The 21,921-nt window shown below is 43.7% G+C and overlaps 1 protein-coding gene and 1 non-coding gene across 2 annotated transcripts; both read left to right on the top strand.

The window, feature by feature from the left end:
- The first annotated feature begins 918 nt into the window (after positions 1 to 918).
- Positions 919 to 21,659, top strand: tubgcp6 (tubulin gamma complex component 6). Its single transcript, XM_088287325.1, has 25 exons — positions 919 to 1,217; positions 2,116 to 2,916; positions 3,312 to 3,472; positions 3,619 to 3,832; positions 5,129 to 5,287; positions 6,166 to 6,287; positions 6,417 to 6,480; positions 6,558 to 6,667; positions 6,749 to 6,840; positions 8,981 to 9,120; positions 10,708 to 10,857; positions 11,608 to 11,689; positions 12,118 to 12,206; positions 12,875 to 12,990; positions 13,101 to 13,239; positions 13,316 to 13,375; positions 14,004 to 15,393; positions 15,661 to 15,804; positions 16,367 to 16,526; positions 17,635 to 17,776; positions 17,897 to 18,091; positions 18,968 to 19,100; positions 20,399 to 20,612; positions 21,124 to 21,317; positions 21,398 to 21,659. Exons 2-25 carry the CDS (start codon positions 2,137 to 2,139, stop codon positions 21,487 to 21,489), a joined length of 5,142 nt encoding a protein of 1,713 aa, XP_088143451.1. The 5' UTR covers positions 919 to 1,217; positions 2,116 to 2,136; the 3' UTR covers positions 21,490 to 21,659.
- Positions 17,458 to 17,529, top strand: trnag-ucc (transfer RNA glycine (anticodon UCC)). The gene has a single exon. It is a non-coding gene; the product is annotated as a tRNA-Gly (tRNA).
- Positions 21,660 to 21,921: the final 262 nt, after the last annotated feature.

Raw genomic sequence — 21,921 nt, forward strand, 5'->3', positions numbered from 1 at the left:
ACGGCCTTCTTCCTGCCATGCTTCTCTCTCTAGCATCCAGCCTCTCCTTCTGCACATGATGTTTGTTTACCAGCTGGCAGCCTTTCACCTCCACCTGTTTCAAAACATTTTAATTAGATATTACTTTGATTTTTTTTTTGTGTGTGTGTGGGGGCTACCTTTGGGGCAGAGCGAGGTAACTTGCTCTTTTTATGATGAATAATATATAAATGCATGTTCAGAAGCTTGCATTTTAATCAAATTCGTATTTTCTTTAATGTGTCATGTTTTTTCAGTCAGCGACAGGCGTCACTCTTTTTTTGCGTATTATGGACTCATTTGTGTCGTCAAGATTGTGCTTATGTGGAATGTTGTACATTGACAAGCTGTAAAACTGTTGTGTGATAATAATCTCTCTAAAATTGTTCTATTTTAATTCTTAATGGAATTAAGAATGACCTACAGGTCACTTTTTTTTTTTTTAACTTTATTTTACCTAAAAAAAGTTATTTTAACTCAATACTCAAATTGGTTAGTTAAAAAAATTGCAACTGTATGTGTATTTTTAACAAATGTTTATTACTATTAGCCATTATAATAATAAAACGTGCTCATTACAAATTCCTTTATCATTAGAAATTTTAAGTATTTTCTGTCCAAATGTTTTTTTAATGCAATCCATCCATTCATTATTAAAGGTACGCAGCCCGGAACGTTACATAGAAAATAGCTACTAAATGAGCACAAAGCAATAATTTGTTTTAAAATAACATTTTCACTGAGTTTAGGAGTTTACTATTTTTGTGCCTGCACCTGAATGCATCATTACAGAAGCGGGGGTGTACGACTGACAACCTTGACCAATCAGTGTGGACAATAAAATAAGTCAGCCAATAAAAATTGGCATGTCTTTTTGTTGTCCAATCACGTTCGAGGAGGTTCCCTCTCCCTCCTTTCTGGGATGGACGTAGGCTGTCTTTCAATCATACACAATAAATACACTTGAAGTTGATTTTCTTTTTATATTCAACATGAACAAAGCCAAGAAATAAAAATTCCTTTTGGCGCCGAGGAAGAATATTGTTACCGAGTTCGAAATGGGACGCTCGTGAACTCAACAGCGGGATAGCTAATGGCTCGACGGGTGATGCTAATAACAACTGCTAGCATGTGCTAGCATGCTGGAGGACGAGCGCGCCTGATCGCAGAATGAGCCGACAACAGTCTACATCTTGAGGGTAACCAAATTATATTGCATCGTCACATTCACTAGTTAGACACGTTTATCTGTTGCTAGCCTCATGTTTTCATATCAGTAAGTTTAGCTAACGAAAGCTACAGCTAGCGCGAAGCCATATATGCACATCCGGGAAGTTCTGTTCATACAGCCCATGAAACCAAAATTGGTTCTTTTTGTGTTCAAAATCGAACCACGCGCAACCACAAAGACAACAAAAAGAAAGGTTGTTGTTGTAGTGAAGTATGGCGGTGGCTGCATCATTGGGATGTTTTGCAGCGATAGGAACCGTAAAATAAACTGGATTGACCAAAGGAAAGTGTGCCAAGATTGTGACGTCGTGTGAGAGCTCCCAAAGGTGCATCATAAAGTATTGCACATAAGCTGTTAATACTTAATCATCTTTTTATAATGAGGTGTTTTAGGTAGAATTTTGTGCAATGCAATTATAATTTGTGCGTCCTGGCACCCACATACTGGCCAGTGGCGACGTCAATCAAACACTGTACATACAATTGAAATTACAAGCCTCCTTTGAACCAATTGCAGACACCACTACGGTCCTGACTCATACTTTGTGCTGTTTCTGCAGTGTATGGCTAAAAGAAAATTAGCATCGGGTTCCGGGAGTGATATTTCTTCAAATGGCAAATAGTCACGCACAAGCGCTTAGGGTAATGCTTATTGACATAATAGAACAACACTCACACAGGAATACGTTCGTCCTAATCTATGGAAAAACAAATTTGAATTCAGTTTAATTGCAATTTTCTTTGAATCTTTTTATTTTAAACATGATCATGATGATTATTTTTTCCATAATGGCCCAGGGCTATCTCAAGCCACTTTACATAAAGTGTTAAACATCTTCGTGTGTCCTCATCTTTCCTGTCATCCAGGCTGGAGGAGAAAGTGCCACCATGTACCAGAGCACTCAACACCCCATCAAGTCCGGATGCAGCACCAGCTCCAGCATCACCGAGCTGCTGGCCGCCCTGTGCGACAGCAGCCTGGTCGGGGTGTCGTGGAAGCGTCGGGCCCTGGGAGGCGTCTCAAGGGAAGGCTTCCGCAAAGCTCTGAAGACACGAGCCTACGGCGCCCTGCTGTCCAAGCTTTTCCAGGATGGCGCCAAAGCACCCGTTGCCTCTGGGCCAAACTCTCCTCCAAGGAACAGAGTCCTGATGATCTGTTTCGACCTGAGAGTAGTGGGCTGCCGGGAGGAGGCCGAGAGACTGGAGGAGCTGCTGGAGAAGCTTCCGGAGGGGGCCGCCTCCGGCCTGAGCGAGGTGGATTCCGTCCTGGAGCTCCTGGTGCACCTGGCGGGCTCCTCGCCACCGCCGCCGCCCTGCTTCAGTCGTGACTACATGAGGCGGGAGAGGCCCGTGCTGCGGAGGCCCGCACCCTGGCCTTACCAGGGCGAGGAGCTGCAGAGGCTGGAAGCTCGCACCTGGGGGCTCGTGTGCGGCGAGGAATGGGCGTGCGTGGAGCGCTTGTGTGGAACTCAGAGGTTGATGGAAGCTCAGCCTGGTGCAGGCTTGATGGTTCTCAGGACTAAAATAGATACGGAGGAGAGATTTGAGAAGGAGACCAGACTGAGCTTGTTTGGAGCCTTGCAGCATACTCGAACCTCAGACCTGGACATCAGACTGGACCTTCCTCCTGTGCCCAGCAATGTCGATGTAACTGGCCTTGCCATCCGGGTATAATTTTTGCTTCTGTACTTTCCCTCCCCTGCAGATGAGTGAACCCCATCAAACGATGACTTGAATAATTTGCTCGAATAATTCGATTACAATGATTGCAGTCTTAGTTACTGCCACATTGAGGCACACCCGAGTCCCTTTTTTTTTTTCACCAGAAAAGTTTTCTGAATATATTTGATTATCTTGGCAATTTGTCCATTTTTTTTTTACATTGCTGAAACGATTAATATGATTTATACGTTTCTGCATAAAAAAATAACATTAACCACAGCTTGTCGTCATAAAAAAAACTACCGAGAAATATTATGTTCTAGACGTTACAGTTTAGTTTTGCGAATATTGATTGATTGGACTCAATATGGAGTCAAATGCATTGGGAATGTTTGGTGCAGGTTCCGCCGTGTGATCAGTCTGACGATGAAGGCTTTCAGTCCGCCTCCAACCTGACGCCGGACTCTCAGTCGGAGCCCAGCCCCGGTCCAGAGATGGATGTATGGGAGGCTCTGCGGACGTTCGAGCCCGGCGTGCGCTGCTGCTGGGAGTCTATCGGCTGGTGAGTCTTACGTCTTTGTGTTGTACTCCATGACGCATTTGCTCAGGCTCCGATCGTCATTCCACAATCTGATGGAATAATGTGACGTCATATATTTCGCCACTCGGCACGAGATCCAATCATTGACCCAATGCGTGTGTGACTAGGCCACCCGGCAGGCGAGAGTCTCTGTACCTGAGCGAGAGCGGCAGAGAGGCCTTCGACCAGCTTTCCCGCTTGTGGGAGGGCGAGATGAGGGTGGTCAGCGACAGCGTGACCTCCCCACTCCCGCCGCTGCCCGTCGACTCTCAGGGCGAGCTCGTGGGCGACCTCCTCAACGTGCTGATCGGCGTGGCGTCCACCACTTTTCCTCTCAACCAGGTAACAAACCGCTTGCTCTTTATCCGTTTGCATCTAAATGTGACGCTACCGAAGTTCTGCTCTTGAATTTGGATTCACTTCAACATCAGATCGTGCGTCGGCCCTCTTGCGATTGTTGCTTGTGACTCTTTTTGCGACGAATGAGTCGCCTTTCAAGAATCTGCCCGAATGTTGGGCCCAGGTAGACGGAACAGATGGGTCACTCTAAATTGGAAAGCGTTTTTGCCTTTCTTATGGAATGCGGTGGAAGTTCAACAATCATTTTGAAGATTTGCCATGGCAAGAAAGATGCAAAAGCCAGTTGATTTCATTTCAGCTTCCCTTTCTTTGGAACCGAATTGTTTTGTTGATGATGTATTACAGATAAAACTCATGTGATAGCGATGGTCATTATTGCGATATCGATATAATTACGATATTTAAGGCGCGGGCCGTTATCACAATGATGGTATTGGATTGTGCCGCCCTTCGATACCTAATATGGTCATCGACGGTGTAATCAGCAATTGCGCGTTTGAAGTGGATTAGAACCAAGCATTTGTCTTTTTTTCCGTAATGTTTTTAATGCGACAACCTTTGATTTCTGATTTCAAGCATGGGATGGTTGTCATCTACGGATGTTTGCATTTCTGTTATATTTACAGTAAATGGGAAGTGATGCTTCCTCAGATCTTGCTGGGGAAAAAAATATCTCTTCCATCATAATTGCTTGGAACAAAATATGCCAGCAAGATTAATCTGCACTTAACGCGAGCAGTTTATTTGGGAAAATCCTATTTTGTTTCTCCATTTTTTTTTCCCCCCATCATCTTTAGGGTCTTGAATTACTCCATGAACTGCATAAGCGTATAAAATATCCTATTAAAAATTCAACTCATTACAGATAAAAATTCAATCACCAGGGAGCCTTTTTTTTTTGTTGTTTCCCCATAAAGATTTTATATACCTCCAGAAGATGAGACTTATTTCTTTTTACAATGTCTTTTGTCTCGCGGAGCGATAACATGCAGGCAGCTGCGCTCGACGCCGTCACGTCAGCTCGGGCATTTGTTGTGTTGTGCAAAATTGCATTGCACCATATTGTGCCTCCCAGAAGAGTGCTGGCCGGGAACTTCTCATAAAAAATCCATAAGAAGGACAACAAACACCAAAGACGCGCTCTCATGTATTAATAAAGCACAAAGTCGCAATGGACGTGACTCTCTGTGAAATGTGATCGCTTTCATACAGACGCTTTATTAAATGTTATTAGTCTGAACAGGTTCCCGTGTTGTTTGTGCATCGTCTTCCCCCAAGAGTGTTCAGTTCGACGTGCGTCCCGGCGTGTGCGTGTCGGGAGCCTCTCCGGAAAGCGTGTCTCGTCTTTTGGGAGAGCTGGCCCAGTACGGCACCTACTACCTGAGGCTCAGCCGCTTCTCGCTGCAGAGCCCTGAAAAGAAGGGGCTGGTCTTTCAGGTACGTGCGGGTCACCACCAGCGACTTAAATTGGGATTTTTTTTTTTGCTGACAGGATTTCGTGTAGTTTTGTTGCATCAGCCAGCAGGCGGCATTTTTTTATTTTTTGGGAGCCGCTTACTTTTTGCTGCCTAGACGGGCTGCAATGGAAGTCGAAACTGAAAGAATGAGACGGCAAACATTAAAACAGCAAAGTTAAGTGCAGTCTCACGCTTGAGCGCTTTTAATCATTCCTCATGTTTAAATTAACTGGCATTTGCATAAGACTCCACTGCCCCAGACAGGGCACTTCATGTAATTGTCAACAAGATTGTTGGAGTACGATTTAATTGAACATGAAGTTGTTGGAAAACAAGCTTTTTAATTAACTACGTTCTGCCATCATAAATTGATACAAATAGAACAATTTAAGTGTCGTGAAAAATGTCAATGAAGTGTGATTCATGATTAGTAATCAAGAAATATAGACACATCTTTAAACATGCATTCTAAGTCAGCGTCATTGAAATATGCAAATGGGGGCCTTTCTGATTATTACCTTTTTGTTGCTCTTGTTTTGACAGCTTTCAACCCACCCGACTTGTAACGTGACATTAATTAAAATGTGTTGTTCTACGGCAGTGCTTGTCAAACTTTTTTTTTTTTACTGGCACATCAGCGAATAATAATACGTAGCTCTCCAAGTACCACCGCCTTGACCGAAAATACAGTGGTGCAGTAGGCCTAAATGTTCCTGAGGTTTGATTCCTAAAAAGTATGTTCAATATTAGGGCTGAGTATCGAATCAAAACTTTCAGAGTCGATTCGATACTCGCGATTCACTTTTATTGATTTTCGCGCCACACAACAATGTCTCTCTCTCTCTCTCTCTCTCAAAGGCGTTCACAGGAGGACTGAGGAAGTACTTGCATTACTACCGAGCGTGTGTCCTCAGCACGCCGCCCAGACTCAGCCTGCTAACCATTAGCTTCCTCTTCCGCAAAGTCGGCCAACAGCTCAGGTGAAATTCCCTTTTTTTTTTTCCCCCTTCTACGCGTTGGACTAAGATCTTTCAATTGTCGCGCTTTTAGCGATTCGATTAAAGCAGCGAGCAATCGGATGTTAATGAGCCGCTCTGCTTTCATCTCAGGTATCTGTCAGAACTGTGCCGCGTGGACGGGCCTCTGGGTGGCGACCGGGCCGCCTTCCCTGTGGTAAATTTGCTTTTCATCTTCCGGCGCTATCATGTGGACGCTCAAAAAGGCTCAAAGCGGCGTGCCGTTGCTTTCAGGGCGTGAGGCTGCTCTCCCACCTGTACAACGAAGCCCAGAACAACTGCAGCAACGAGAATTACCCGGTGCTGCTGTCACTCCTCAAGAGCAGCTGTGAGCCGTACACCAGGTCAGTAGCGCACGCCGCCGTGTCTTCGAAAAAAAAAACCTCCACGTGCTTGTCTGGACCGCGTGTTTACTCTTTTTACAGGTTTGTGTCCGATTGGGTGTACAGCGGCGTGTTTCGAGACGTTTATGGCGAGTTCATGATCCAAGTCAATGAAGAGTACCTCGGCTTCAGAGGTATTTATTTTAAGAGTTGCTGAGGATGATGATGCATTTTTTTTTTGTTTGTTTTTGGCATTTAAAGCAGTTGGTTCAGCATTTGCAAATTCACCCAAATAGCAATCTACTAATTGTCTTTAGTCTTAGAGGCTCTATGCTTGAAAGTGGTTCTGGATGTTCTCACAGCCGAGCTGGTCGAGCCACGGACGGGCTAATTCACCAGTTGTGAAAACAAAACCCTTGCGAGGCTGTTTTCACACCTGATGGGCGAGCAGGCACTCTAGGCAATTAGAACAAAAATATAATTATGATGTCACCTGTAATATAAAAAAAAAAAAGACTTCAAGATGTCTTTTTAAAAATGTATTTTACAAAAATAAAAGGAAACAAGTTCGTTCCTGGAGGTCAACCGGCTGCTTTTGCGCTTTCTTATTATCCAACTAATCAATGACTTGAAGACTCATCTTTTACCAAAATAATGGGTAGCAAAAAGCTCCGCGTGACACACACACTCACACACACTCTCATTATTCTTTCATTTTATATGAAAGCCGCGTCTCAAAGTGAGAAATCCTACGAGGTGTATTCTCCTGCGAGAAGAAGAATGATTTCATTATGTTTCTTTTATTGCCCCACCGGATTTGTCCTTGTGCCCGTGAAGGATTGCTTCACGTTGGTGGTCAATAATCAGCAGTAACAAAAATTCCAGCCGTGTTTTGTTGGTCATTTCTGCTCACAACCATTTGGGAATCCTTTTTTTTTTTTTTTATGTGCTGTGCTCTCGCTCTTCTGGTTGAATTTGGGCTTCTACAAACGCAACTTAGCGTATGTCCCAAATCATTCCTTCCCGCTCGGCAATTTACAAAACGGCGCATTTAATGTGCTTGTAGAGAAAACCTTTTCATGTCGTTGAGTAAAAGTTTTAATAGGTCAATGAAATGCTTTGGTCGGAATAATAACAGACGAGCGAGGCAAGAGGAGTGAGAATTGTTTGCAAAAAAAAAAAGAAACGATGTTTCCTTGATGATGTCATTTAAGGTCGATGACCGTCAGTGACGTGACGCCACTAATCAAATATATACTAGAATGTGTCCACTATTTTTTTTTTTTTTAAGTATTTTCTCATTAGCGGCCGTCGGCCATCTTGAATTCCGTCAATTCTAGACGCGGGTTGGGTTCTTTTACGGTTAACACATCTTTTTTTTTTTCTTCCACGCAATGACATGGGGTTGTCTTATTTCCACACAAAGTTGTGCGGGAGTCTGCAGTAATATAAGTCTGTTTAGGAAAACGACATCGCCGTACCGTGTTTATGTGCCGTCAGGATACACCAGCCAAAAAAAAAACAAAAAACGCATGGACAGCTGTTCTGTTCTGTGCAGCTCTGCTTACCTTGCGCAAAGCCACCGATGACACGTTTTCAGCAATAGGCAGATTATGATTTATTTGCTTGTTTGATTTTTTTCCGTTTGATATGTTGGCCAACTATTTGTACAAAACATAAATCAGTTTTCCAATATTCTGTCCCCTCGAAAGCGTTTAGATTTCACTCTAAAAGTTGTCTTGCATTATTGCCTAATATTAACTACTAAATTTCTTAATGGTATAGGAGGTATTACTTTTAATCTTTATTTTTTATTTATTTATTTTTTTTGTCGGAGTACAAAGGTGACATTTGCAGCTCACTGCAATTATTGTCTTTGAACAGTAATCCATAAAACACGCCGCGTGCGCGCTCCTCACCGTTGCCCGGCCAAATGTCGTTTGTCACGCAGCGCTCCGTTCAAGGTCACGCCGCGGCGGTTGCTTTGTCTGGCTAAGAGGTTAATTTGCTCGTCGGCTTCACCTCATCAACTCGCCGCACTTGAACCCCGTGCGCCCCCCCTACGCTCCCGCTTGTCTGGAGGGCGCCCTTGCAAGTTGTTGGAAGCAGTCGGCGATGGACTTAAGCTCTTCTGGCTATAAAATGCACTTTCACACGCGCTTGTGTATTTAGCTCTGGATCGACTGAGCTCAACGCTTAACAAACACGAGTCCGAGTCATAATACGAGTTATGCAAGTCAGAAGTTCAAATGCGTTCTCAAGGGGGGGGGGGGGGGGGGGGGGCCTGCCACAACTATGAAGCGCACGGCTAACCGTTATTTATTTTTCCTGTAGACAAACACTACTGGGTCCAAGGATACACTTTGATCTCGAAAGACGTGGAGGAGTGTGTGCCCGTTTTCCTGAGGCACATCGCCAACGATGTGTACGTCTGCGGGAAGACCATCAACCTCCTGAAAATATGCTGCCCTCAGGTCTGCTCGTCTTCCAATTTACAACACGTTTTATTGATCTCATTATTCTGAAATGCCTTCTCGTTGAATTGAAATCCCTTTGAAAATAAGAGGGAATAGGCTGATCAATTCACATCTGACAAAGTGGAGTTGCGTCATCTCCTCTTCTATGGTTATCATCACATTTCCCCCTCTTTGCCCTCGCTGGATCGAAATAAAAAATGTGGAATTTCATGTTCAAAGCTGCTCACTGAGCTAAACTTGAGAGGCCTATTTTTCTTGAACTCATCCCATCAAATTGCAAAATATGTCCGCCACTGTATTTTTTTTTACGACGTTAAGCATAAAAACATCATCAGCCTTGACATCATCTGACCGTATGTCGTCTCTTTGTTATATTTCAAAGCCTGTTGCATTATTATTTCTGGTGTTCACGTCGCTGTCATCCATTTCGGGGGAGAAAAAAAAAAAAGTCTGCCGCCTGCAAGGGACGACAAATCAATATTGAGACAGAACAGGGACACTCTCTGTCTCTTTCAAATCCTTATCAATACACTAACATCCCTGTGATGATGCATCGTCTGGACGTGCAGAGACTTGAGTGTGACGGATCGCAGCACACACCGCTCTGCTTTTTGTCTCCGGCCACTTTTCCGTGTTGACTCCATAGGCGCACAGTCAGATTATTTGTTGTTGTTGTTTCTCAAGCGCTTTCCATATGGTATATTCCATATTTAAACTTTGAAGATGAACAGAAGTATCTGAAAGCCAACACTAAAGTGACAGTGAAGAGAGGCCGTCCTCCGAGATCCTGTTAAAAGACGATCAGCAGCATTTTACACCACTTGGAGGCACTTGAGGGAAGACTGGCTGACTCCAAAGTAAAGCGCAATTCTATGTTGTTTTTCAACGAATAGGTCAATGCTCAACGGTCCGCTTGCTACCGTGAGTTTTGAGTGACCTGTCTTGAAAATATGCTATTTTAATGCTAACACACAAAGCAAAACGGCCTAATCGTGTCTGTTACGTTGTTATAACCCTTTCAGCGAGAATATTTGAACACAAATGATACACAAGTAGACAGACAACAATGCTCACAGGCATACATTTGTTATCCTGTTTTTAAAAACGACTTACAAGAGCTTACCGAGTCAGTTGAGACACTATTGTTGTGCATGTTTGTATCATACTGCCCCCTGGTGGCCAAAGCAAGCACGCCAGAAGGAGCGCCACCGGAATGGCTAATGGCGCTTCTTTTCATTTAAATGGGGAAAGGTGATTTTTAGATGAGGCTCTTTTCACTTATGACCGCGGCCACGGAACCAATTAAACGTGTCGTCGAAATTATCACCGCATTGAAATCAACTCTCAGCATGACGCAGCGCGGTTGCGTACCATTGCAAACTCCAACCGAGGAGCAGTTAATAGAGCGAAAGGAAATTGGCTTTGCCCACTCGCGTTAATATTGCCTTGCAACATGACAGCGAATGTTATTAAAATGAAATCCCACAGTGAAGGATTATAGAATTAAACAATATGTGGCGTTAAAAGAGGAACTGTTGCAATATGTCGTTGTCTAATAAGGTGTCTGTTCCCGTGTGCCCGCAGCACTACATCTGCTTGTCAGAGCTTCCCGTGCCACGCATCGCCGTCACCTTCTCCCTGCAGGAGGTGGAGGGGATCGAGAGGGACTGCGCCACGTACCGCGGCCGCATGGAGAGGATCGCCAAGCACAGCGCCGTCAGCCGGGAGGTGCAGGTAGCCTGACCCAAACAAAATCAGCATTCAAGTTATGCACTCGAACATTAAGGTCGTTCGGAGTTTAGACGTTTCTTTTCAGGGCTTGAAATCACCTTTTTTAAAATTGTTTTAGCATTTCTTGTATTAAAAAGAAAATTAAAAAAAATAATTAAATTAAATATATCAATTAAATTAATGAAAGAATTAAATAATAAATAAAGCTGACATAACAGCCTTTGTGCAACTTCACTTGAGTAGCGAGCATTTCAGCATAATAATAATAATAATAATAATATTCCCTTTATTAGTCCCACAATCAGACAAATAGTCGTTTTGGAAGTGTTCACACTAAAATGAAGGCAGCTTGAGACGACACAAATATTTTCTTCAATGCGATCTTTGGTTCGCAAATTGCAAGGCAAACTGAGCCTGTTTTTTTTTTTTTTTTTTTTTTAAATGGTACTTGATATTATTAACTTGTCATGTAAGTGTGACATTTAAATACACTATAAACCACTCCTTACAATTTTTTATTTATTTTTTTTTACCTATCATGATAACCACTCCGGATTAGTCGATACATTATTGATCCCTTGGGAAATGGGACACGTCACATTGACGTCAGGCATATTTCTCCTAATAATCTTTTTTTTTTTTTTCCTTCCCTAATCCCAAAGGCTCCCTGTGTTCAGTTGAGTTCAACACTCTGTAAAACGGCTGCCAAGAAACGCATCTTGTTTTAAGCGTGATTGCTGTTTATCGTTGCAGGCCCAGCGAGCGGAGGAGGCGCGCCAGGAGCTGATCAATCAGGTCAGAGCGTCGGCAGCCAAAACCCTGGAAAGCATTCGCGGTGAGTGTCGCGCACACGCAGCATGTCGAATATGATGTGATGTTTGATATACAGCCTCATCCTCTTGCCCCGTCGATAGTACCTCTTTCCAAATAACTCGTGTTGGAACCGGCGTTATCCATGAAGTGTGTGAGGCTAATTGCACTGAGAGATCTTTTTGAATTGGCCTCCAGCACTGAAACGTAATCACTGCTCGCACACTTGATAACAACTGCCCCCCCCCTCCCCTCCCCCCTCCGCGTCATTTAAGCACCGCACCTGAGAAGATGCCAGGCAAAGTTGGCTGGCCCCGTTCACTTCACGTGCCTTGGCGCCGACGTATATGCGCGTTTGTTTGAGGCAGATGGCAAAATCTTTTGATGTGCGCGTGCGGGACCCTTCGCGCGGAGGCCTAAGCAGCTCACGGCGCTCTCCTTCATCTCCTGCAGGGCGCCAGGTGTCACAGCGTCTGGCTGAGGAGGCCAGGAAAAGGGAGCGCTTCCAGGAGCTGAAGCAGCACCTGGAACAGGAGCAGGAGGTATGTTATCTTTTTTCCCAAAAAGGGTTTCAAATTACTTATGAGAATGGTGTCCAAACTTTTCGCAGTGAGTTTTCTCCGCTTGCTTTTGCTGGTGACAAGCCAAAAATTTATTTACCTACATTGTCCATAATTGGAGAAAAAAAAGCATGTGAAATTTTGTTATTAGTTTCATTATGTTGGCTAAAAAATTCATAGCCTGTAATGTTAAAGTTTTTTTTTTTCTCCCCCAAAAGAAATTTCATCACTTCAGTATTTTCTTATGAGACCAATTGCTATTTGGACAAGACTTTTGTGCCATCTTGTGGCATAATAAAATGTGAACAGTTGAGTTTTGCCATGAATAAGAAAATGAAAAAAAAACATGTGGGAGAATTTGCTTTGTCTACTGTAATAACTACAGTGTGTGACTGTATATGTTAGGAATTTCGAAAAAAGTAGGAGAATATTTTTTTTCCACTTTGCTTTAACAACGACAACTTTAAATAAAGTGCGATCGATTCAACTCATTTACATACGCACCCTGCGGTGGAAACACAAAACCGATTATGTTAGGGCTCACAAACGGACCATTGTCAAGAAGCCAATAGAATTTTATTTTTATTTTTTTGGGAATATTGAATCTAGCAAACATGTCTTGCATGTCTGATGCATTCTTACCTCTGCAGTGGCGCAGCGCGGCCAAGAAGAAGCAAGAGGAAGACGACTTCAGCTTTGCAAGAGAGCTGAGGGACCGGGAGAAGCGACTTCAAGCGCTCGAGGAGCAACTGGAGCGGAGAGCCAGGTCTGGCTGCTTATGGATAACAGCTTGATGACGTCGGAGCTTTGTTTTTTTTTTTTTTATCTGATATTGGTATGAGCGGACGTATGATGGCCATATGACTCCAACTACAGAAAGGAGCTGATCGCCCAGTACAGCCACCTGTCCGAAGAGGCGGCTCGTAAGGAGCGTCGGGCCTTGTGGAGAGCGCAGAGAACGAGACTCGACGAGGCTCGAGCTCACTACTTCGCGCGTGGCCGACAAGAGTTGCAGGTGTGTTGCGTGAGGCCGTTAATTGCCGAGCTCAATGACGTATGAGCAAACCCGATGTCATGTGGCTTCTTACCAGGCCATATTAGAGAAGTATCCTTTGGGCCAGGAGAGACCACCTCAGCACCCGCCAGCGCTGGTATGACATTTCCTGTCTTTATGCACATTAAGTGACTTAATGAAAGAAAAAAAAACAAAAACATTCAAAGACATTACCGCCCAACCTGCAGATTGCAAGCTTTCTAGCCAACAGGGCGCCACCACACATTGCATTCAGGTGCGCCATAATAGGAAGGGAAGGAGAGGTTTTATTTTATTTTATTTATTTTATTTTATTTTATTTTATTTTTGGGGGGTGCGGGCGACAAAGGCATTGCTAAATAATATGTTTATGTCATCATATGACTAGCCTCGATTGCTTCTTGCCCTCTCGACCCTAATGAGGTGAAGTACTGTTGAAACTTTTTTAATTTAACTGCTGAAATATTTTTTTCACGATGTGCAAATTTATGTAGATGCACCTGTATGATAAATATGATGTAAATATCGAAGTAATGATTTTTTTAATATTAAATAAATTGTCCGCCCCCCCCAAAAAAACTGACACTTTCTGCTGAGACTGATCATTTTGAAGTCACAACGGGAATATTAGCAAAAGAGGAGTCAACTCAAAACTGAATATTGAAGAGGAAAAATGATGCTTGACGTGCAAAAAAAATTATCTTGTTCAATTTTGGTAGAAAATAAAATGCATTTTGTCTTCACAGGAAATTCACTCTGATCAGTTTGTGGAAACAAAACCAGAGAAGCCTGAAGAATCGGAAGAGTCTCACACAGTGGACACTGCCGCATTCATGTCTGGCGACTTCCTCCCCGAGTCAACAAACCCCGGCGACACCAAGCAGGGCGAGTTTGGAGCCGATGTCCCCGAGGCGTGTCCCACGGCGCAGCTTATCGACTACGACTTCAGCGCCCCCTTCAGTCCGCTTGAAGGACTCGCCGGCCGGCAATCTCCGGCCCGGCTCCGGCCTGCTTGCGGCTCTGCCGTGCTGCAGCCTGACGTGACCCGCAACCATCCCTCCTTCTCCCATTTCCCCCTGGGGGAGAACGTGCCTCGGATTCACGACAGCCTCCCCGCTGCCAGCCCCTTCGGCCACGTTTCCAAGTCCAGCTTCTCCCTCGGACAGGACAACCCGGAGGCGCCTCGAAATGTATCCCGAGCGAATGGGCTGCCTTCTCAGGATGCTGCGCTGCTCGGGCAAGGCGACGCTTCTGTGCTTGGCGAGCAAGACAACGTTGTGCAAACACAAGAAGACGCGGGAGTAAAAGATGAAGTTGATGCTCGTGCGTTACCGCAAGAAAATCTCGTCAGTCTTCCTAGTTGTAATGGCGTTTCTTCTTCAGAGGCCCCTTCGAACCTGAACTCTCCTCATTCCTCGCATCCCTCAGATTCACACATCAAGATCGGCGAGCATGTGTCAGACGTCGAGGCGCCTCAAACTTCCCCAAACGTCCACGGCCACTCCTCTCACGCTCACATCAAAGTAGGAGAAAACGTGTCAGACGTTGTCGATTCGCTCCCCGTCCGAAACCTCCACGGCCACGCCTCCGACGCCAACATCAAAATTGGAGGCAACGTTTCGGAATTGTTCTCTCCGCTCCCCGTCCGAAACCTCCACGGCCACGCCTCCGACGCCAACATCAAAATTGGAGGCAACGTTTCGGAATTGTTCTCTCCGCTCCCCGTCCGAAACCTCCACGGCCACGCCTCCGACGCCAACATCAAAGTGGGCGAGTTTGTGGCCAACGTACCCGAAGCCAGACCCCGATGGAGTAAGCACGGCCACGCTTCCGACTCCACCCTTCAGATCGGCTGCGTGGTGTCCGGATCCGAGCCCGCCTCGACGCCCGGAAGCGCCCAAGGCCACGTGTCGGACTCCAGCTTGGGCGGCGGCTGCGTTGTCACCCAGAACGACCCGCTTCCATCCCCGCTGCCGGGCAGTCAATACGGACACTCGTCGGATTCTGCACTCGGTGTGGGCTGCGTTGTGTTAGGTGCCGCGCCGGAGTCCTCGGCGCCAGGCGGCCGACGTGGTAACGCGTCGCATACTTCAGCCGGAGCCCGATGTCATGTGGATCACGGCAAAGATGCCAAAGGTATTGAACTTTTGCAAAAAAAAAAAATGATGATGCGCAATGTTTATCAGCTTTTCAAACACAATCAATGTACTACTTTCCTATTAGACACATCTTTGCTGACATATTGTGGCAATAAGTGACATTTTCAATGAATAACCGGCCATGGATTCCACCGACGAGAAAAAACAAATGGGCGACATGGGGGCCTCATTAACATCGATACTATTCGCAAACCGGTATGATCTAATGTCAAATGCAAATTTTTCTACAAATTTCTGTCAATAGCTGAGGAGTCGGAGACGCCTGAGCAGCAGGCGGGGGGCAGCGGGTTTCAATTGTCGCCCAGAGAGAAGTCTGAACAAGAATATCTCTTGGCCTTGTCTGCTCAGTACCAGGTGGAACACTACGAAGACTGCTACAGCCTCACCGGTAAGTCCGAAATGTCGACGGTTGAGTAATAAGAAGAACTTTCAGCTGCATGTCTTATAGTTCAATGAAAACAAACATTTCTTTGAAGTTTGCGACGGAAAATTGTTTTCTTTTAATTGTGAGTTGTAGAAGACTGACATTTATTCGAAGTCTGTTGCCTTACCTTCCTGTGCCCGCGGGACTTGAGGTGAAAAAGCAAACGGGCATCTTAGTGATTGGCTGCTACCCACTGCACAAGGAACCAATCAGATGGCGCTGTGGGTGGGCCAATTTGCTTCTGCAGGCGGGGCCACCAGCACAGCAGAGAGAAAGAAGTTTGCTGCAGCGAACCAAAATTAACGAGCTTTTAATTCATCGGCCTTGAAAGTTAAAAAAGAAAAAGGCCGATGCTAATAATCAGCAAAATGCCAAATATCGGCCCCGATAATCGGCCCAGCCGTTAGTTTGGAACACTCGATGATATTTGGTGGGATACATATGTCAAATTGGAAGGCTCTTGAGTCGACCTAATCGTCATTCTTGTGACTTTGCGACGTCAAGACGCTGTCATCTTCTGTCACAGCGTCGTCCCCCGAGTGTCAGCTGCTCAAGCGCGTGGCCCGGGGCCTCCCCGCCGAGGCCGCCCTCCGCCACGCCGCCGACGCCACGTCCGTGCAGCTCAGCGAGATGGTCTCCCTGCCGGTTCTGATCAAACACTCGGTCACCGCGCCGCTCATCACGCAGTGAGTCGCAAAAACTCGAGTCGACGCTTTTATCTCTCAAAGCGAGAGGCCATATTGCCGTTCCTTCTCCCATAAATGCTCTTGCACCTGACTTTGCACTTTTCGCATCTACCTGCACAATATAATGAGATCCAATACAAGAACTGTTCCCATTATTCGTTGGCTTCAGGGAGCAAGTATTTGATGCACCCGCTAAAAAGTTTATAATCGCCTTCAAATAAGATGTTGGCAAAGTGCTACTTTTTTTTCTTTTTTTTAATGAAGCTCCTCAATTCACTTCAACAACACCCAGATGCCACAAGAGTGCAGCAGAGCACTAATTTTGTCCAAATGATGCTCCTTCACTCACTTTCATGCAGTTCCTTTACTCCAAGGTGCCACAAGTTGGACAAAGCACTACTTTTATCTAAACAAAGCCCCTCAACTTACTTTAACTTAGTTCCTTGGCATCAAGATGCCACAAGTTGTTAACAAAAGTGCAACTTTTTTCAGAAATAAATCTCCTGGGTTCACTTGAACATACTTCCTGAGCAGCGTGTTATCAAAGCACTACTTTTATCTAAAGGAGGCTCCAACTCACTTTAACATAGTTCCTTCCTTGTCAACCAAATGTCATTTTGTCTTTTAAATTTTGTTTTCCAATAGTTTTTTCCCCGTAATTATAAGTGCATGTTGTCTTTTTCTCAGCATCTGCTTGGGAAAATAATTTGTGCTTTATTGATATTGAATTCAATTTATATTATGACTGGGCAACGACATGTCACAATGAGATCCATCAAAAAAATGAAATTTGAATTTTGTTTATTTCTCATGTGGGATCTTCCAAAGTGGACTTTCTTCCACTCCGTCATGCAGCCCAGCAAGAAAAGCAAACCGCTTCCCACTCCTTTGGAACGCTGCCCATTTTGCCTCTTCCAAACATTCCACATGTGCGTTGGTGGTATAGTGGTTAGCATAGCTGCCTTCCAAGCAGTTGACACGGGTTCGATTCCCGGCCAACGCACTCACCACTTTTTTTTTTTTCCCCTTCTTCGCCTCTCCTCTCTTGCTGATGTCAGTGTTGTGAACCAAATTTTAAGTCTCGTCCTTGCTCCTGCTCCTGCTGCAGCGTGTCGCTGGTGAACAAGGCGGTGGTGGACTACTTCTTTGTGGAGTTGGGGGTGGAGCGACACTTTGAGGCGCTGCGCCACTTCCTGCTGATGGAGGACGGCGAATTCGCGCAGTCGCTCAGCGATCGGCTTTTTGAAAAGGTCAAGCCCGCTCACGCTTTGCTTTGTGAAAAGAAATCACGCCATATTTTGCGCAGCTGTCCGGAACTGCCGCGTGTTTAAAGGCGCCGTCGAGTAAACGCCGATGTGTCGTCCTCACAGCTGTGCAGCGGGCACACGCCCGGCGAGCTGCTCACCCCGCTGGTGCTCAACTCCATCCTCAGCAAGGCGCTGCAGTACAGCCTGCACGGCGACACGCCGCTGGCCGCCAACTTCACCTTTGCGCTGCGCTTCCTGCCCGACACCTTCCACCCGCACGCCCCCGACTCCCTCAACTGCCTGGAGCTGCGCTTCAAGGTGACATGCTCGCCATCACGGCCGTTACAACCCAAATTGTACAAACCGTTTTGCCGTGATAAGATTTCGACACAACTGTTCTTGCCAGCCAGAAGGAAAGAGTGTGTATAAAAAAAAAAAAAAAAAACAGCCCACACGAGGAACTGAATCATTGTCAATTTGAAATATTGTCCTGTTTTTGAATAAAGAAATGAAAATTAAAACTTTTTTTATTTGATTAACAGAGGATAAAATGTATAAATTAATCTATGAATAAAATAATGATTAATTGCAGCCCTTCAAAAAAAAAACAAGAATTAAGTAATAGTAGAAAGTTAACATTTCACCAGACTGACAGAAACAAAGGCATCATTTGAGAAGAAAATTGATCAATAGATGCACGAAAATGATTTATTTTGTTTATGAACACAAACGCATGCAGACAATAACAATATTCACCGGCAAAAAACTAAGAATATTACTCCTGCTTATTTGTGACGGTCTACTTTAGTGTTGCGCCATAAAATCTTCTTGTATGTGTCTGTAATATACTGCCCCCTAATGGCCAATGTGTGCACAGCAGAATGAGGCCTATTTAAATAATCTCGCAAATGTCTTTAATCCGTTACATTCTATTAAATTCTGTTGTGTTTTTATGTCTTGTGAATTTAAATTTTGTTGTGTGCTATATTTCCTTCTTAAACTATTTTTTAAAATAAAAATAGGGGAAGGGGGAGGCGCTCTAACGTGAATGGCATTTCTATTCATTTCACTAGGGAGATTTGAGATGCACATACATTTAGTTTCCAGTACGGTCACAAACCGGATTTCCAAATCAAGGCTGCCTTGTGCACATTTTACACGCAATCTGACGTTTTTGCATTTGGGCGCCCCCAGGTGGCCTGGCCGCTCAACATCATCATCACCGACGGCTGCATGAACAAGTACAACCGGCTGTTCTCCTTCCAGCTGCAGCTCAAGCACATGGTGTGGAGCCTGCGCGACGTCTGGTTCCATCTCAAGAGGACGGGTGAGTGCACCGTTGCATCCTGGGAACAAGGCCCCGCCCACTCCACTTTGTATTCACAGACACCATTAACTTGCTGTTTCATTTATTTCATTTTTTTTTTTTAACGCCGTTATTGATTAGCGTGGCTCTGCTCAGACCACTCAACACTCGTCCTTTAACGCATATAGAAAATGGCGTCACGCTCGTTATTGATTGTTATCACTCAGCTCCCGCGAGGGATGTGGATGGCGAGGCGTTAAAGGCTCAAACGCAGCGCAAATGTGGACGAAAACGCCATTAACATTGATTTCTGCCGTTGAAACAGCCACCCGAAAATTAATCATCGTGTTATGTCAGACCACATCAAAGGCCGAATGAAATGTCACCACAATTCTTTTCTTATGAGGACTTGCTGTCAATAACTCATGAAACATTTTGCTTTCATACATATTTTTTTCATGTCTTTTATTTTTTATTTCGCGATTTTATAAAAGAGTAGTTGGTTGTTCCTTGTGGCCTTTATGTTAGCTGAAAGTGACTTAAGCAATAATGCTACTTTGGTCACAATATTGAAATAATAAAGTCAGAATATAACTAAAACTTATATTATTATGTTAATTTTATTACCCATAAATTCTTCACGACAAATTCTTTATTTTACAAGAATTAAATAGTTTTAATAAAAAAATAAAAAGAAAGATTTGTATCGTTCCCATATTGCAAGAAACTTTTATTATATTTTAAGAGAATTCTTATGAGAGAGAGGTTATTTTAATTATTAAAATGTACATTTTTCAGTTGATTCCACAAAAATTGTCGAAATATGGGAGCAGTAATAAAAAAAGTTCTAAAAAGTCATACAATATAAAATTTAAAAAAATATATTTTACAAGGATTACAACAAAAGTTATATTAAGAAAGTGAAATCATTAAAATTGCCTCAAACTCTGACAAAAAATTAATAGTTTCAGGGGGGAATACATGGGTCTTAGAGGAAAAGTTGTATTTTTTTTTAAGAATAAAGCCAAGGAAAAATAGGAATAGCCCATGAGTATTAGATGAAGACAAATAAACGCATATTTGAAGAAAAAAAAACACATTCCTATGAAATGTATTTAAAAAAATAGTGATTTTTTTTTTATATACATATTTGAGACCCATTGTAATTTTGATGGAGTCAAACAAAAAAAAAAGACTAAATGTTTCTAGGATGGATTTAAAATATAAGGGGAAAAAAATCAGCTATTCGGGTGTGTAGACTTTTTTCCCCAGCACTCACGAATCCTAAGTGTGTGCTGTGTCTGCTGTGTGCATGTCAGCGGTGGTGAAAGGCGCGGGACGCTCGGTGCAGTTCCGCCAGCTGCAGCTGTACCGACACGAGATGCAGCACTTCGTCAAGGTCATCCAAGGTTACATCGCCAACCAGATCCTGCAGGTGTCCTGGAGTGAGTTCACCGCCAAGATGGCCGTCGCCTGCGACCTGGACGCCATTCACCGCACGCACGCCGACTACCTCAACAGGGCCATTTTCAGGTCGGTCGCCTTTCTTTCCAGACAGAGTTGAGGGGCGGAGCCTGCTAAGATGAACGCACATTTGCATGTAATTGAGTTCTTATCGTGCGATTTTTAAAAAAAAAAAAATTTCTCATCTTTGGAACATGATTTCATTTGACTGATAAGACATGACATGATAAGATTACTTATATATTTTTCCTCATATTTGCACTATTTTTGGGGGAGGTTTTTGACTTTTTTCCCCCTATCTATAAATTAAATTGTAATTTTTTTCCTCTTCATTTTTTATTTATTTATTTTTCCAGATCTCAGATTTCTTGAAATATTTTTTATTTATAATCTGAGATGATCCTTGTAACATGATGTCACTCATCATATGTTAATTTAAAGATTTTATTGTCTTTTTTTTTTTTCATTTTTGTACATTCTATGTAATAATATGATTAATGTATGTTTTATAAAGTAAGTTTTTTTTTTGTTTTTAAGAGTGTGTCGTTTTTCTTTCTTTATTTTTTTCCTTGGCTGCCAGGGCTTTGCTGACGGAGAAGGCCGCTCCGGTGATGAACATCATCCACAGCATCTTCAGCCTCATCCTCAAATTCCGCGCGCAGCTGATTGCACTGCCCTGGGCCAGCCAACAGGGGGAGGCAGTGCACCCCAGCTTCATTGCCATGCAGCAGTCGTACAACACCTTCAAGTACTACTCGCACTTCCTCTTCAAAGGTGACCCCGTCCCCGTCCGCATCTTCCGTGCTTTGCGTCAGAGAACTGTCGGCTGACGTTTGTTGTTTGTTGTTGTTCAGTGGTGACCAAGCTGGTGAACCGAGGCTACCAGCCTCATTTGGAAGACTTCCTCCTGCGAATCAACTTCAACAACTACTACAAAGATTCTTGACAACAATCCCCACATCTGTGTATATGTATATATACAGAACATGTATGGATTGGCTTTAACTGATGTCATTGAGATGCTTCAGATAGTCAATGTCATCATGGTTTCAAGCATTTGTCCGCATAAACCACTATATTTGTAAAAAAAATAATAAATTAAAATTATAGACTATGTGTTAAAGACTCCTCATTTTAATTTCATTTTTAATTATTGTATGTGACAAAATGGTCAACTTTTTTCTGAATTAATGTAAATGTTAATGAACAAAGTGTAAAAGGTATTTAGGATTCCATGCTTCATTTGTAATTTGTGTTAATATTGTTCATTATTAAAAGTTACATTTATTTAATGTTTTTTTTTTTTAAAGAATTCATTTTATCAACAAATTCGTTTTTTACAGTACTGGTTAATTTATGAATACTCTGTTTAGACTAT

Source organism: Idiotropiscis lumnitzeri, unplaced genomic scaffold (genome assembly GCF_059441095.1).
Source record: "Idiotropiscis lumnitzeri isolate Australia: NSW breed Sydney's pygmy pipehorse unplaced genomic scaffold, RoL_Ilum_1.0 HiC_scaffold_35, whole genome shotgun sequence".
In the NCBI taxonomy this organism is placed as follows: Eukaryota; Metazoa; Chordata; class Actinopteri; order Syngnathiformes; family Syngnathidae; genus Idiotropiscis; species Idiotropiscis lumnitzeri.

What these genes read in the sequence shown, in the direction of transcription:
- tubgcp6 (XM_088287325.1), top strand. Translation starts at nt 2,137, where the DNA reads ATGTACCAGAGCACTCAACACCCCATCAAGTCCGGATGCAGCACCAGC. An exon ending in CCACTTTTCCTCTCAACCAG is followed by an intron (nt 3,833 to 5,128) that starts GTAACAAACCGC and finishes TCTTCCCCCAAG; the next exon opens with AGTGTTCAGTTCGACGTGCG. An exon ending in AGAAGGGGCTGGTCTTTCAG is followed by an intron (nt 5,288 to 6,165) that starts GTACGTGCGGGT and finishes TCTCTCTCAAAG; the next exon opens with GCGTTCACAGGAGGACTGAG.